Below are 16,709 nucleotides of genomic sequence, written 5' to 3' on the forward strand. Positions count from 1 at the left end.
TGATGGCTGAATTGGTGTAGAGGTGAGAGTTTCAGTGGTTTGGTTCTCAGTCCTAGTTTTGAGTCCCTAGGAGTCGAGTTGGAGCCTTGAATGTGGCTTGGAGAAGTATGGAAAGTGAGTATACTAGGTGTCACCCATTTGTCCCATCCAGGGTCACATTTCATCCTTCTCTGCTCTGCTCTGTGCCCTGTGAGGCTGACTTATATGGCCTGCGTCAGTGGACTCCCTTGGACTCTGGTTTCTGTTTGTATTTCACCAGAGGGAGGATGTTATGGGTTAAATTGTGTCCCTCACCCCCAAATTTATATGTTGGATACTTAAGTCCCAGTACTTCAGAGTGTGACCTTATTTAGACATAGAGTCACTCCAGGATTTAATTAGTTAAGATGAGGTCATTTGGGTGAGTCCTAATCCAATATGACTTGCGTCCTTATAAAATGGAGAAGTTTGGACATACACACAAGTAAAGGCAGAACGCCATATGAAGATGAAGGCAGAGATGGAGGAGAGGCCTAGAAACAAGTCAGGAACACCAGGAAAGCCCCAGAAGCTAGGTGAGAGGAATGGAACAGATTCTTCCTTACAGCTCTCAGAGGCAACCAACCCTGCTAAAACCTTGAGTTTCTAGCCTGCAAAACTATGAGACAATAAATGTCTGTTGTTTGTGGTATTTTGTTAGGGCAGTGCTTGCAAACTAATACAGAGGGGTGGTGTTGGAGGGAGGGGGAGAACAGGCAGGAGCTGTGTGTTCCCCTGGCCCCATTACTGTTACATCCCCACAAGCTGGCTGCAGCTCTCTGCCACAGCTCCTGCCAGGCAGCCTTTGTAACCACTCTCTCCCGTGACCCCTTGATACACAGGGTGGAGAGGGGTGGGCCCCACCTCCCAGTTGTTGTTAGCCCCAGGACACTGCACTCCTCCTTGATGTTTTTCCTGAATCCTGCCCCATCTTTGTAAATATGCCCTATATTAAACTCTCATCCAGATACCCAGGTTGAGTGTGTGTGTGTGTCATCTATTTCTGCCAAGACTCTGACTGATACAGTGGGTATGTTTGGAGTCAGCAAAAAATACCATTTGTTTGAGAATTTGAATGGGTCAGGGAATCCATAATCAGAATGGCCTAAGCATATTTACCACTGCATATGAATGGCATAGAGGATGAGAGAGGTTGGCATGGGATGAGGTGGCATTGTCCAGAAAGATTTCCTTCATTCAGAAAACATTTATTGGAGGCCTGCTATCGTAAATCAAGCACTATTCTAGGTGCTAGGGGGTGGAGGAGAGGGAAGGCAAATGAATCACAGCCCTTGCCCCCAAGGAGCTCACAATCTAGTAACGGAAGACAGACATGTAAACAGTTATTTGCATAAAGCATTACAGGTGCTATAGTAAAAGTCTGGGCTGGAGATAAGAGCTTTAGAATGGTCAGCATATAAGAAAGGCTATGAGAGCAGATGGGTTGGAGACTGTTAAGAATTGACTCTTAAGTGACTGCAATAATTAAGGAGTGGAAGATATGCCAAGATAAGAGATTAGGAAGGAATAATTACTATAGTCTAGTCTAGATATCTCAAACACTATGTCTTAGTCGGCACTATGTTGGTACTGCTGCTGACATTAATCCGGGATCCTCTTTCACTGTGCTTTATTTAGACTATCTCACTAAATACTCTTTACAACTCTATAGCATTCTGTATTATCCCTATTTTATAGATGAGAAAATTAAGGCTCAAAGACTTTGAATTATTTCTTCAAGGTCACGCAGCTAGCAAGTGGGAAAGATAGGAATTGAACCTAGCTCTGAGGCCACAAAGTTTATGCTGTCAACTATCAGTATACTCAGAGAAGCGCAAGCAGAGCCAGGAGAGATGGTGATGCATGCGAGCCACGGAGGAGAGAATTTAAAGGAGAAATAAGTAGCCACCCTGACAAATGCCAACAGAGAGATCAAACAGGTTGAGGATTAACAAGATCTGATTGGATCTTGTGATGAGAAAGCTTGAGGTGAGCTTTGCCTGAGTAGTTTTATTAGCAGAGTGGTAGCAGGGGAATAAATTGAAGCAGTCTGAGGAGCAAATGGAGTTGGGAAGCGGAGACTCCTTTTCAAGGACTTTGGTGTTAAAGAGCAGAGAGAAAGGAGGTGAAAGTTAGAGGGGCTTAGTCAAGCGAGCCTTGCCTGAGGAGAAAGAGTCCCAGGTTGATGCCAGCAGCATTGGTGAAAGATCAGTGCTATGAAGTCCAGCCAGAAGGGTAGACAACAGGGAAGGACGTGAGATCTGAGATGGTGGTTGTTGGGACAGGATGGGTTAGGAAGTTCAGGAGGGAGGACTACAGAGTTTGGATCTGTCCAGGGTACTGGGAGCGAGGGACCTGCCAGCAGCTGAGTGGTAAGTAGGAATGGTTGGCAATGTGAGTGGTACAGTAGGACCCTGGCTCAGCCATTGGTGGGCACACAGACAGGGGCATGGTCCCCAGGCAAGAAGGCTGCAATCCTCGGTAGTCCAGCTGGGCCTGGGAGGGACACAGGGGCAAGGGAGCCTTCTCTGAGGATCTAGGTAGAATTTCAAGGAGGCTGGGTTCCACTTCCTCATAGACATCTGAGACTGCAGCCTTGGGCTGGGAGAGATGGGGGGAAAGGAGTCTGGGTTAGAGCAGGTCCTGTGGGAGCAGGACCTGGACTGTGCAGGAAGGAGGGTTGGGCTGGAGGTAGGGCCCAGGGATGGTATACTTGTGGGGCAAGGGCCTTGGAGAAGTTGTGTGATGGGGCAAGGAGCTCTAAGCAGGGCTGGTGGTGGGTGGTGGTGGGGGGAGGTGCACTCACCGGACTCAGGGCTGCAGTATCCCTAAGGTACTGGCCAAGGACCCGGTGTAGGTCTGGAAGTGAGGGCCACAGGGCATGCCTCAGGCTCCTTGAGGAGAAGGAAGAGAAGGACACTGGGCTGCGGGAGTGAATTAGGAAGGGGGAGAGACCACTGAGGTGTGTGGGGAGGGGCAGTGAGGTGGGGGAGTAAGCCTGAAGAGGTAAGAGGAAGGTGGAGGAGCCCTCAGGTGGTGGGGGAAGTCAGTGGTGCGGAGGCTCAAAAAAGCAGTTTGAGTGTCCTCCCACATTCTTGCCTCAGGGTCTTTGCACTTTCTATTCTTTCTGCCTGGAACATCGACTCATTTCCTCATTTTACTTAGGTTTCTGCTCAGAGAGCATCCCGACAGAGAGGCCTTCCCTGACTACCCTGTCTAAAATAAAACCACCTCCCTTCCCCATCACTCTTTGTCTCCTGCTCTGCTTATTATTCTTTATAGTGCTTGACTTATTGTATATTTATTAGAATCTTATTATATATATATATATATGTATATAATGTAAATCCACGAGAGCAAAGAGTTTGTCTATCTGCTCACTCTGGGATCTACAGGGTATAGAACAGTATCTGACCTGTAATAGATTCTCACGAAATTAGTTGAATGAAGAGAACTCGTGGGGCTTTTATTAAGTTACTGGGGAAGATGGTCTCCCTCTGAAGAATGTGGGTTAAGGTATGTCATGGGAACCTCCAGTTCCTTAGGCTCATATTTCCGCAAGGAAGGACTTTAGCTGAATGACCTTCGGGCCTCTTCTTTGCTTTTTTTTTTTTTTTTAGTTGAGCCTCTTCTGTGACCACACTTTTATCTCTCCAGGGGAGGAGGAATGGTATCTGGTAAACTGGGGGAAAGGAACTGGGTACACTTGGGTCAGCAGCACAGCCTCCCTCTCTTCCCTCAGCCTTTTAGGTGGATCTGGATACAGGCTACATCCCAGTCTACTCATACATTAGAGAGGATTAAAAGCTCAAAGACGTGTTCAAGGAGAGATGTGAGCCCAAAAGAGGGGCATCTAATCCAGCCTAGGGCCATCAAAAGAGGCCACCTGGAGAAGTCACCTTCTGAGCTGAGTCCTCAAGAATAAAGAGACGTTACCGAAGGACTGAGGTGGTATGGAATCTATCTTTTATGTTTATAACTTCCAGTGACATTTATCCTCAGCCTTAGTCTCCCCACATAAACAACTCATTCATTAACAGCATTTATTTAAGGGTGTGCTATTTGGCAGGCACTGTGCTGAAGATTTAAGGATGACCACGTAAGGCACAGGGAAGACATATAAAGAAATGAATGCAGTAAAAAGCTTCCTGCACTATGAAAGAAGTCTGTATTGGGGCACAAAGAGAGTAGCCAATAGGGGAGGGTCAGGAAAGGTTTCCTAGGAGTTGGTGAAGAAAGTTATTTAAAGATAAATGGGTATTAGTCATCCAGGGAGGATATTCCTGGCAGAGGGGACATTATGTTCAAAGGCGCTGAGAAGTAAAACCACTGGACTTGTGCAGGAAATCACCGACAGTGTGGCAAGGCTGATGCACAGGGTGGGAGGTGGAAACTCTGGCAGGGGCACAGCCTTGCTTGTTTGCCTAGAGCCTGGACTTTATCCTGGGGAGCTAATAGGGAAACTTAAGGAAGCGGAGTGACAAGTTCATGTGCGCCGTTTTAGAAAGATTATTCTGGTGGCTGTGTGAGGCTAGATTGGAGGGAGAAGGGGCTCCCTTTTGGTGAGTCAGGTAGTTCCTGTAGGGCTAGAGAAAGGGTGCTGTTTTTGAGTGAGGTTTAGGAGGTGGAATGACGGGACCAGACTGGATAATGGGGAGGGAGGCGCCCAAGTGGGCTGGCTTGGGTGACAGGTGGACTTGTTACTGAGACGAGGAGCCAGAAGGTGGGGCTGTTTGAGGTGTCCCGCATAGTGGACATGATCGAGTGTAAGGAGGCGGTGGGACTCCCAGGGAAGACGTGCGGGGAGCGGCAGATGCCACAGGTCTGGATGTGAGATTGTCTGGAGAGCGGGCGTCATAGAGTGACCCGAGGATGCTTCTTTAGGGGCCGCCGGCCTTGCCCGGATCACAGCCCCGTCTCCCACCTGGCCGGAGCGGTACCTGTAGTGCTCAGGAAATTGCCACCTCAGCAGCAGCAGGCCCAGAAGGGCGCTGACGCCCAGGACCAGGAGCAGAGCAGTCACCAGGAAGATCCAGACTAAGGGACAAAAAGCAGTCAGCCCTCAGGGGGAGGCGCCTGGCCAGAGCCCTGCCCGCAGGTCCACCAGCCCCACCCCACTCGCAGTCCCGGGGCGCCGGGTACATCTGCGCAACCGCAGCCTGGTGAGGTCGGAGCCCCGCCCCTCCACTCGCGCAGCCGCAGAGAGCTTTTGCCCCTGCCCGGCCCTCACCCGTCTCCGAGGCCGTCTCCACCCTCACTGGGTCGGACCAAGAGCTCCAGGGACCTTGGAAGGTGGGGCCATGGAGCCTGGCGCGCAGCTGTACGCGGTAGCGGGAGCGCGGGCGCAGCTCCAAGGTCTCTCCCTGGGCCCCAAGAGGTGGCTCCAGCACCTACGCAAAGGTGCAAGCGGTGGTCAGGTCCCCGTGGGACGGCGTTGGGCCCTCGAGAACTCGGCCTCTGTTTGACCCCAATCCTACCGCCTTGAATCCCCGGGGATTCCTCCAAAGCGCCACACTGGCAGAAAACCGGCATCCCCGGCGGAAACTGGCTGGAGAGAACACTCGGACAGAGAGCCTCGCCCTGCCTGGCGTGATACACCCCTGACACACTGACTCATCTACACACAGAACTACTCATCCTGACACACATACGTATGATACGTCGGCAGAGATCCGGTACACACACACTGACCAGGTTGGGCGATGGAAACCCCGGACACACTCAGATACTCATAGCCGTGTAAGTGAAGTTGCTCAGTCGTGTCCGAGTCTTTGCGACCCCATGGACTGTAGCCTACCAGGCTCCTCGCTCCACGGGATTTTCCAGGCAAGAGTACTGGGGTGGGTTGCCATTTCCTTCTCCAGGGGATCTTCCCGACCTAGAGATCGAACCCGGGTCTCCCACAGTTGCAGGCAGACGCTTTAACGCCTGAGCTACCAGGGAGGCCCATAGCCATGTAAACCAGGCCACAAATAACATCCTCTCAGTAGAGGATGCCAGCACTGTGCCAGGTGCTGGGGGTACGAGGAGAGTCCAAGAAGAGGGAACAAACATCGTGTATACCAGCAGGGACACATTATTAACTTGATCAGTAGTAAACATTTATGAATTGCTTGTGATGAGCCAAGCCTTGGAGTAGACATTGGGGAAAAAGAAAAACAAGATCTCACATGTCTTATGAAGAAGATATCCAAACAAGTAAATAGTTACAAGAAGTAATGAGTGCAGTAATAACAAGATAAATAAGGTGCCACAGAGCCCTCAAAAGAGTGTTACGCTGAGTGAGTTGCTTGATTGTGGGTTACAGAGTGTTCTGTGTACCAAGAACATGCAAGGGTGGACTAGAGGGTCAAAGATAAGACTGAAACAGTGGTAGCAGAGATGTAAGGCCCATTAGTACAATAAACTCAACTAAGTTGTTGATAGAGGGAAGGGACAAGTGAGAAGGAGAGAAGAGTCAAGGATAATTCCGTGCTGAAGTAACTGGGTTAAGTGTTGGTGCCATTGTCACAGGCAAGGAACAGGAGAACTAAGTTTGAGGAAGAAATGCTGTATTTTTCTATTTGATTAAGTTCAACAATAGCCAGAACTTATGAATAGTAATGTCAGAATTGTAGTTACCTCGGAGGGTGTGTATGTGTGACCAGAGGGCATAAGACACTTCTGGGGTACCAGAAACAACCTTTATCTTTATCTGGGTAATGGTTACATGGATGTATACACATGTACAAATTAACCAATATTCTATTTAAGATTTATATTACTTTATGTAATGTATACCTCAATAAAAAAGTAAAAAAGTCTGGGGAAGAAAATGAGTTCAGTTTTGGATCTACTGAGTCTGAAATGTCCTAGGGGGCATTTAGGTATAACTGTCTGGTGAGACGGAGAAGGCAATGGTACCCCACTCCAGTACTCTTGCCTGGAAAATCCCATGGATGGAGGAGCCTGGTAGGCTGCAGTTCATGGGGTCGCTAAGAGTCAGACACAACTGAGTGACTTCACTTTCACTTTTCACTTTCATGTATTGGAGAAAGGAATGGCAACCCACTCCAGTGTTCTTGCCTGGAGAATCCCAGGGATAGGGGAGCCTGGTGGGCTGCCATCTATGGGGTCGCACAGAGTCGGACATGACTGAAGCGACTTAGCAGCAGCAGCAGCAGCAGTCTGGTAAGAAGTCATATATACACGTGGTAAATGAGAATAAAAGAGAAACTAATGTCTATTGAGTGCCTTCTATCTACCAGGCAATATGCTAAATATCTATATATTTAATTTTTACTATAACTCTGGAAAGTACATAGCTTTATCCCCATTTCACCAGTGAGGAAACTGAAACTCTTCAGAAGTTTAGGTAATTCACCTATGGTATAGAAGTTATTTTCCACATAGGTGTTGGGATAAGTTTGGGATGGTTAATGTATAGTCATTGAAAACATGGAATCTAAGCACTCACCTAGGGAGACATCTAGATGTCGGTAAAGAATCTGCCTTCAATGCAGGAGACCTGGGTTCTATTCCTGGGTCAGGAAAATCCCCTGGAGAAGGGAACGGCTACTCACTCCAGTATTATTGCCTGGAGAACTCCATGGACAGAAGAGCCTGTCGGGCTACTGTGCTTGGGGTTGCAAAGAGTTGGATACGACTGAGCGACTAACACTTTCAGAGAAGAAAAGAGTCTAGGATGGGACTGCAGGAAGCATAACCTATTAAGGAAGTGTGGAAAGAAAGAGCCCGGGAAAGAGTGAGGAGGTTCAGTCAGAGAAGTGGTAGAGAATCAGGAGAGAATGATATCCCAAAAGCAAAGGGAAGAGAACATTGTAAATAGGCATAGTCAGCAGTGTCACATGTCAAAGAGAGATTAAGATACCAGTTGAATCAGATAGAACAGAGATAAACAAGCCCAGACACACATACACATGAGTATATAGTGATATCTTGGTTATCACTCCTGATAACAGACATCCTGAAACTCAGAAATACCCCGAGTATGAGGTCTGGGGTCATTTGTCCCTTGACTGTACCTTCCAGTCCTGATGGCCTTCTCCTGTGTATCGGAGCTGGTAGCAGGTTTCTTGGGCTGCCCAGGCTGATGGATGCTGCCATTCCAGTTCCAGCTGCCCGCTGGAGACCTCCCTCCAGAGCAAGTTTGGAGTGGGGATGAGCACTATAGGGATGTCACCAGGGACTGGCCTAAGCCCTTCTGTGCATGGGACATCATGTCACCAGGGCCATGGGTCAGAAGTATCAGAGTTGGTGATCCTGGGCATGGGGTCAGACAAGGTAGGGGTGGGAACTGCATGGGAGGAGAAGGGAAGAAAGTCCTTACCAGCCTGGTGGATCCAGAAAGGGGAGCCCAGGTAGCTGTGAACAGCACCCTGGGCTGTGGTCACCTCCACAAGGATGTGAATAGCACTGTCATTTTGTGACTTGAAGTGACAGCGGGAGAACTGGGAGGACTGTGATCCTGAGTTTTTCTCCTCTTCACACTTCTCCCAGACGGGGTCCCTACAAATCAGGCAAATGGAGTCATTTGATTCAATGCCTGCCTCGGAGACTAATCCAGTCTCACAGGGAATTCAATTATAATCTACCTTGTTCCTTGGACAGGCCTCCAGGGCTTTCTCATGCCATGTATTTTTTTCTGAGGTTTGCTTTGGGGTTCAGCCTCTTCTTAATAAAGAGGTAGGGACTTCCCTGCTGGCCCTGTGGTTAAGAATCTGCTTTCCAATGCAGGGGATGGGGGCATCGATCCCTGGATGGGGAACTAAGATCCCACATGCCACCGGGCAACTAAGCCTGTGAAGAGCAACTAGAGAAAAATCCCAAGTGCTACAACAGAGACCCAGTGCAGCCAAAAAAAAAAAAAAAAAGCAAGAGCTAGATGAGATAGGGAAATTAAATGGACTATAGCGTTCAGGTCTTGGCTTATTGGCATAAAACTCAGCAAATTACTTAATTTTCATCTCTGCCTCAGTTTCCTCATTTGTGAAATGAGTCAGTAATACCTACTTTGAATGAGATTGTTTCAAAGAGTAGAGCAAAACATATTTATGTTCTTAATCTGTTCTCATTAGGCAGCCTTCTTAGTCACCTCTAAATGTTATTTTACTAACAGATTATTGCGACAGTCTCCTAACTAGCTTTTCTGCCTCTGTTTCTGTCACGCCCTTCAATTTGTTCTCCACACAGCAATCAGAATTTAGACCCAAAATGTTGATCTGATAATGTCCAGAATATATGTCAAAGCTATCTCTTTATTTTGACCTTTATTCTTGCCACATTAGATGAAACCATTATCTGTTGCCTGGATTAAGGCATATTTCTAAATGGTGATCCTGCTTCCACTCTTACTTCCTTTTAATTGCACAGAGAAACATCTTTTAAAAATGTAAACGCTTCAGCAGCACATATGCTAAAATGGGAATGATACAGAGAAGATTAGCATGGCCTCTGGGCAAGGATGACATGCAAATTCATGAAGCATTTCATATTTTTTAAAATGCATTTATAGTTGCCAGGGGCAAGGGATTGTTAGGGAGTTTGGGATGGTCAAATGTACACTGCTATATTTAAAATGGATAACCAACAAGGAACTGTAGCGTAGCACATGGAACTCTGCTCACTGTTATGGGGCAGCCTGGATGGGAGCAGGGTTTGGGGGAGAATGGATACTTGGATATATGTATGGCTGAATCCCTTTGCTGTTCGCCTGAAACTATCACAGCACTGCTAATTGGCTGTACCTCAATACAAAATAAAAAGTTTAAAGTGAAAAAAATGCAAATCATATGGGGTCACATTGTTGTTTAGTCGCTGTGGTGTCCGACTCTTTTCTGACCCCATGGACTGCAGCCCGCCCGGCTCCTCTGTCCAGAGGGTTTCCCAGGCAAGAATACTGGAGTGGGTTGCCATTTCCTTCTCCAGGGAATATTCTTGACCCAGGGATTAAACCTGCATCTCCTGCATTGCAGCTGGATTCTTCACCTACTGAGCCACCTGGGAAGCTCATATCATATCACTCTTGCTTAAATCCTTCCATGGCTCCCCATCCCAAATAAAACCCAAACTCCACCCCAGAGCCGATAGGACTTCATATGGTTGAGTTCCTCCCTGCCTTGCCATTCTCATCTCCTGCAAGTCTCACACAAAGTGATGGCCCTTCCTCCACGTGGGCCTTCTCTTTATGCTGCAAACATACCAGATGCACTGTCTTTGCAGCTCCCGTGCCCTGGATCGCCCTGCCTCTAGATCTCACGTGACTCATTTCTTCTCGCCACTTGGGTCTCAGCTCATCTGTCACCTTCTTGGCAAGGCTTTCTCCACCCAGTCATGAAATTAGCACCTATCCCCACCCTTCCACTTAGTCTTTATCATTTAACCTTGCTCCTTTCTTTCTTGTTGATCTCCCCCCATTCCCCTCCCCCAACTAAAATGAAGCCCCCACAATGCTGGAAGCTTCTCTTCCCCTATCCCTGGGGCTTGGTACATAGTCACCGTCAAGAGTTGTTTGTTGAACAAATAAATCCTGTCTCCTTCCTGGTTATAACCCCTAAATAGCTAGCTATTACTAAAATCATTTACCATTTTATGTATGTTTATGTTTGCTAGGTTATTCAACAAATAATTTATACTACGTGCTAGGTACTATGGTAGACCCTATGAATACACAGAGGAAAAATTTTCAAGGAGCTGTCATTTCACTGGGAAAGGGAGAAAAACAAACAGATGGTATTTTTCTGTGATGTGCACAGGCTGGCTGGGGAGTAGCAAGGAAGATCATCTAACCCAAATGGGGAGGGTCAGAAAATATTTCTTGTTTAATAAGGCAGTGCTTAGAATGAGTCTTCGACTATTAATAGGACAAGAAAAGGGTACAAACAGGCATTCCAGGCACATGCTTGTGCACAGATAAGAGATATGGTACTTTGGGGGAAACTCTAAGTGATGCAGAAAGTTTTTAGCACAGAGGGCTTGGTGGAAAGTGGTAAGTGTGGGCAGATCAAGGTCACAGGTGGCCTTATTGCCTTTCTAAGGAGCTTGAACTTAATCTTGCAGCAATGATGGAGACATTCAAGGATTTTAAGCGGAGAATTGTCATCACTAGCTTTGTACTTTAGGAAAGTCTCTCTAACTGCAGTTTGTGAGAAAGGATCTGTGAGGGTGGACTAGAAGCCGAGAAATTTATTAGGACGATGTCATGGAATTTTACACGCAAAGTGATGAGGATCTGAAAGCAGGATTGTGGCAGTGGGGGTAGTGAGAAACAGATGGATTCAAAGCAGGTACTGAAAAGGCAGAAATGACCAGTGTTTCTGACTGGATGTCGAGGGTGTAGAAAATGCAGAAGTTCAGGGTGGAAAAGTGAGTTGATGGCAAGATGGACAAGAAGGGAAGGAGCAGGTTTTGACAGAGAGTATGTGAATTCAGTTTTGCCACCCTTTCATTCATGCCCTCTTCATAGTACGGAAATCTATACAGCTATTAGAAAGAATGAGTTACATCATTACAGATGTCCAAGACATATTTTTAAGTAAAAGAGTAAGTTAAAAAGAAGTAAGTTAAAATGAATCATACCTACAATGTGATCCAATTTATACTGAAAATTAAATATTATGTTTAGATATACGTAAATGCATAGAAAACTGGAAGAATACACTAAAACTGTGAATGGGGTTTTTTTTTTCATCCTTCCATAATTTTTTCTTTTTACTGAGCACTTACTCTGTTCTAGGCCCCATGGTAACTGAGAATACATTGGTGAGTAAAAGCGAACACTGACTTTGCCCTCAGGGATCATGTTTAGTTAAGATCAGCCTTTCTCAACAGAGCTCTGAGAGAGAATTTTGTTATCAATCAAATAACCATGGAAGGTATAAATGTAAAATCATAACTATGTTCAGTATTTAAGAAGGAGAGGTGCATGGTTCAACAAGGATATATAATAGTGCCGCTGGACCTAGGAAGGAAGGTCAGGGGAGGTGACATCTGAGTTGAGATCTGAAGGATAAGTGGAGGTTAAGTAAAGATAAAAAAACCTGGGTAAACAGCATGTGCGAAGATCCAGAGGCAGGAGGGATTGTGGCAGGTAGGCGGGAAGGAAAGTAGGCCAGTATTAGAGAGAAGAGCAGAGAAGGCGGCATAGAATAAGATAAAGTTGAAGGCGCAGATATGGGCTGAGTCTTCGGGAACTTTACACAGTCACAGTAGAATTCTTTTCTTTGTCCTAAGATCAGTGAAAGCTATGGATCTTGGAAGAGTTTTAAGCAGAGAATGTTGCATTTATTTTTCTGCTTTTAAAAACTCACTTCAGCTTCCGTGTGGAGAATGTTTTGGAGGATCCAAGAAGTGATCAGTTAGTAAGTCTTCTCAGTAACCTAACTCAGAGATGAAGATGGCTTGTACTAGGGTGATAGCTGTGATGAACAGACACGGACAGATCCTAGAGATGTTTGATAGGTAAAGTCAACAAGACTTGGCTACATATTAGATACGAAGGAAATGACATATCAGTGAGGTGTTTGGTGGAAATGCTTGAAGACCGGGTGAAGTTTTGATTGGATCCGATAGATAGTGAAAAGTTGCAGTACATATTTGGAGACGGAAATGGCAACCCACTCCAGTGTTCTTGCCTGGAGAATCCCAGGGACGGGGGAGCCTGGTGGGCTGCCGTCTATGGAGTTGCGCAGAGTCGGACACGACTGAAGCGACTTAGCAGCAGCAGCAGCACATAGTTGAGTAGGAGAAGGCCATGCAAAGTTTAAGAAAGGTCAGTTTGTCAACAGCATGCAGGGGCGGGTAAATTGGACGTGATAGAAAGTGAAGGCTGTTGAAATGGTCTAGGTGATATGATTACGCTGAATTAAACCAACGCATTCCCAGGGGGTATGAAGAGAGGTTGAAAGGATACAATACCCATTGGCAGATGAGAGCATGGAGGGCCTTTGGTTTGGGGAATAAGGAAGGGGACAGAAGTGGATCAAGAACAATCTCTCCCTTCTTTCTGCAGAGTTGTGCTTCTCTCCTATGACATCATGGAGAAGGCAATGGCAACCCACTCCAGTGTTCTTGCCTGGAGAATCCCAGGGACGGGGGCGCCTGGCGAGCTGCCATTTCTGGGGTCGAACAGAGTCGGACACGACTGAAGCGACTTAGCAGCAGCAGCAGCAGCCTATGACATCAAACTCAATCAGCGGTTCACTTCTCACCTGTCTCTGGGGCAGCACCATGCCCTGCTGTGGTAGAAGAAGCCTTGGGAGCTGGCATGGTCCTGTTGTTGCCACTGACAGGTAACATTCGTCAGGTCCAAGGTAAAGCATTGTAGTCCAATTTCCCCTGGGATCGGAGAAGGAGAGATCCCCTGGAGGAGGGTATGGCAACCCACTCCAGTATTCTTGCTGGAGAATCCCATGGACAGAGGCGCTGGGTGGGCTACAGTCCATAGGATCGCAAAGACTGAGCATGGATGTAGAGAAAGAAGCCCTATCAGAGCCCACGTGCTCCTACTTCATAGGGTATCCAGATCACCTTTACACACATAACTTGAACATTTGCTCCTATCCTTTCTTCTCTCCCTGAATGTAGTTCATCCTGTGCAGTAGCAAGTTTGAGATCGTCAGGAAGGACCATAGTTCTCTGAGCTTCTATATCTAGCCCAGGTATCTCTAGAGATCTTTTCTGTCTCCTCCTCCATTCCTCTGTTGACTCACCTGCATCGCCAGGCAGGTCCACAGTCACAGGGAGGGACCAAGATCCCCAGGAACCACGGAGAGAGACCCCATCAGGTTGGCTGCGTAGCTGGAGCCAGTAGGAGTTACCAGGCTGGAGTCCTGAGATGAGGCAGCTGCCACCCTTCGTTGTCAGAGATGGAGCCTTGGGAGAAGAATCCCAGCCTCACAATCTAGGTCTGCCTCTCAGCCAAGAGAGCCTCCATCTCTTATATTTGAAACCCCACAACATGCCTGTGGAGAGACACTCAGTTCTTCACTGGATAAATACGTGCACAGACTGGGGGCCAGGTTGGTGGGTTTCAGGTGGAGTTCAGGGTTTTTTAGGTTTCCCTGGTGGCTCAGACAGTAAAGAATCCGCCTGCAAGGTGGGAGACTCAAGTTTGATCCATGGATCGGGGAAGATCCCCTGGAGAAGGAAATGGCAATCCACTCCAGTATTCTTGCCTGGAGAATTCCAGACAGTGGAGCCTGGTGGGCTATAGCCCACAGGGTTGCCAAGAGTCAGATACGACTGAGTGACTGATACTTTCACTTTCAGGGTTTTTTTGGGAAACCCCCACTAACTTGGGGACTTGAAGTGCTCAGTTGTGTCGGTCTGAATGATCTAAAAGTGGGAGATTCCTAAATAAACATGGCTTCTGAGAACTAATCAGAGCCTATGCTAACTCTCCAAGGACCGACCCAATCTGGAATCCCCAAAGCATGGCCTGTCCTTTCTTGGGGCAAAATTGAGGGTAAGAGATAGGAGGTGGAGCAGAAGAAGGCCAGGGTACTTCTCTAGGTGGGGAGGTCTGCTCTGGTCCAGTCTGTTGAGGCATCATGGGCTGGGCACACGGAGACTGGTCCAGGGTTGCGGCTAGGTTTGGTCTCCGCCGAGCTGGGCAGCAGGTTTCTGCAGACAGCAGCTGTGTGACTGTGGGGCCAGTCGAGTTCCCGGGGCCCTTGGGGCCATAGCGCAGTTCATGCCTCAGAAATTCATTGATTTCGGGAGCTGGGGCCTCCCAGCTGATCTGAAGTTCCCCTGGCTGGCTCCCACCCATGGCCTTGATGAGACTGGGGGGAGTTGGCAGGCCTAAGGGCGAGACAGGGCACATCAGAACTCTTTGGGTGCTGCACCGTGCAGCTCAGCCCGCAGACTGTGGAGAGGGGTGCTTAAGGCTGGGGTGAGGGCAGCCCCTGGGGCAGGGGCAGGGAGGCTCCTTATCCTGTTCTGTCCTCGGATGAGTAGTGGCCTCACCACCGATGGGTAGGCTCAGTGCTCCTCAAGAGCAGGGACCCCTCCTCATCTGTGCGTCCTTGTCCTGATGCCCAGTGCCTAGCACAGCGTAGGTATTCTGTAACTGATGAATGAGTGAGTCAATGCAGAGGTTAATGACGGGAAGGTCGGGGTGTCTCTGGTGTGAAACGAAGTCTAGCTCTGGACGCTGAGGCTAAGAGGAATGAGAAAGGGGTCTCGAGGTGCCTCTGGGAGTCTGGTATTGGGGGGGCACTCGTGTCATCTTGAAAGAGCACAGCTCGGTCTGATTCTAAGAGCTGGCCCAAGGGCGGCAAACAGAGGGGCCGGGTTGACAGGAGGATGCTGCTTACCCACGGCATCCACAGAGAGCACCCGCTGGGTCAGATTCTGGTTCAGAAACACGTTCTTCACCCAGAGGTGCAGTTGAGAGAAGAGGCGAACTTCAGCCTGGGCCGGAAACTGGCACACGTATCGGGTTCTAAAGGGCATCACATGCTGGGAACTCAGGGGGCAGGTGCGGGGCTGCTCCCTGTGGGCACAGGAGAAGTCTGGGCTACCTACATGCTCACCTGTCCAGCCCTGAGGACCCAGGTCTGGGCCCAAGCCCGACTTCTGTTTCCGTTACCGCCATTTCTCTTCTCAGTGCCTGGGATGGGTGGGATTAGGGGGTACGTAGGGGCTGGAGCTGGCTGTATCCAAAGCACCTCTGTTCATTAAGTGGCTACTTCGGTCTCGGACTAGTCCTCTGACAGGGCCAAAGGCAAGGAAGCTGCTGGAACAGGGCTCAGCTGCGGTATGCACAGGACAGATACAGGGGAGTGGTATATATACGATATACATATATGACACAACACATACCCTGGATAGGCATACAGCAGCTGATACATTTCACTGGGCGCTCCCTCTTCCTCATCCCAGAAGCAAGTGAGGTCCTCAAAGGTTCGAGAGAAGCAGTTCAGGGACTCTGAGTCCAAGGCCAGCGAGGAGGCATCTGAGGAACAGCTGGTGAGTTGGGCTCCCAGTCCTCCCCGGCATGTTTGTGGGCAAGAGTAGGGGACCAGCGGGGGCCTCCCACTTTGCACTTCCCTCCCTCCTCCGCCCGCCCAGGGCTCCATCTTCCTGGGTATGGGTGTTTGCTACCCTCCACACACCTCACCTTGGCTGGTGACTTGTGCCAGGTATTGGGGGACCGGGAGGAGGTAGGAGATGACCACCAAGAGGGCCCAGGGGGGCATCTTCTCCGGCACTGTGTGCCTGCCTCAGCCCATCCGCCCTTCAGGAAGCTGGGCCCCAGTCCCCTCCCGGGCCAGCCCCTCAGGTTCCTGTCAGATACAGCCCCACGTCCTGTCCCTGTCCCTGCCCCTGTGGGGCCCATCCAGACCACACTGGGGCTGGGGGCCAGGGGAGGGGGCGTGGGAGTGGGCAGAAGGGAAGGAGGAATTTGAAAGGGAGGATACAGGCCTTTCATTAAGAGAGAGATGGGGGGTTGTGTGTTTGTTTTTTTTTTTTTTTGACCACGTACCAGAAGCAGAGTAAGCCTCTGTGTTGGTCCATGTTCACTGCTGGAGAAGGCATATTGTGAGCACGGAGAGCAACACTTACTGAGTGCTGTTCACTGCTGCCACGTGTGAGGCACTTTTTATCCCCTGACTCAGCCAATCCTCGTAATAGTCTAATTTTTTCCATCATAGTGACGGGAAAACTAGAGACGCAGAAAAATTGAA

The 16,709-nt window shown here is 48.6% G+C and overlaps 1 protein-coding gene and 1 non-coding gene across 2 annotated transcripts; one reads left to right on the forward strand and one right to left on the reverse strand.

Annotated features, from left to right (window-relative positions):
• Positions 1 to 1,995: 1,995 nt before the first annotated feature.
• MPL (MPL proto-oncogene, thrombopoietin receptor) lies at positions 1,996 to 16,220 on the reverse strand. Its single transcript, XM_052637873.1, has 12 exons — positions 16,142 to 16,220; positions 15,844 to 15,976; positions 15,336 to 15,514; positions 14,522 to 14,820; positions 13,728 to 13,890; positions 13,227 to 13,353; positions 8,348 to 8,526; positions 8,043 to 8,185; positions 5,249 to 5,408; positions 4,959 to 5,055; positions 2,825 to 2,912; positions 1,996 to 2,619 (listed from the first exon to the last, which is right to left on the reverse strand). The coding sequence occupies exons 1-12, from the start codon at positions 16,218 to 16,220 to the stop codon at positions 2,332 to 2,334; spliced, it is 1,935 nt and encodes a 644-aa protein (XP_052493833.1). The 3' UTR covers positions 1,996 to 2,331.
• LOC128045829 (U6 spliceosomal RNA) lies at positions 9,414 to 9,516 on the forward strand. Its single transcript, XR_008199165.1, has one exon. It is a non-coding gene; the product is annotated as a U6 spliceosomal RNA (small nuclear RNA).
• Positions 16,221 to 16,709: the final 489 nt, after the last annotated feature.

This window comes from Budorcas taxicolor, chromosome 3, assembly GCF_023091745.1.
Source record: "Budorcas taxicolor isolate Tak-1 chromosome 3, Takin1.1, whole genome shotgun sequence".
NCBI lineage: Eukaryota > Metazoa > Chordata > Mammalia > Artiodactyla > Bovidae > Budorcas > Budorcas taxicolor.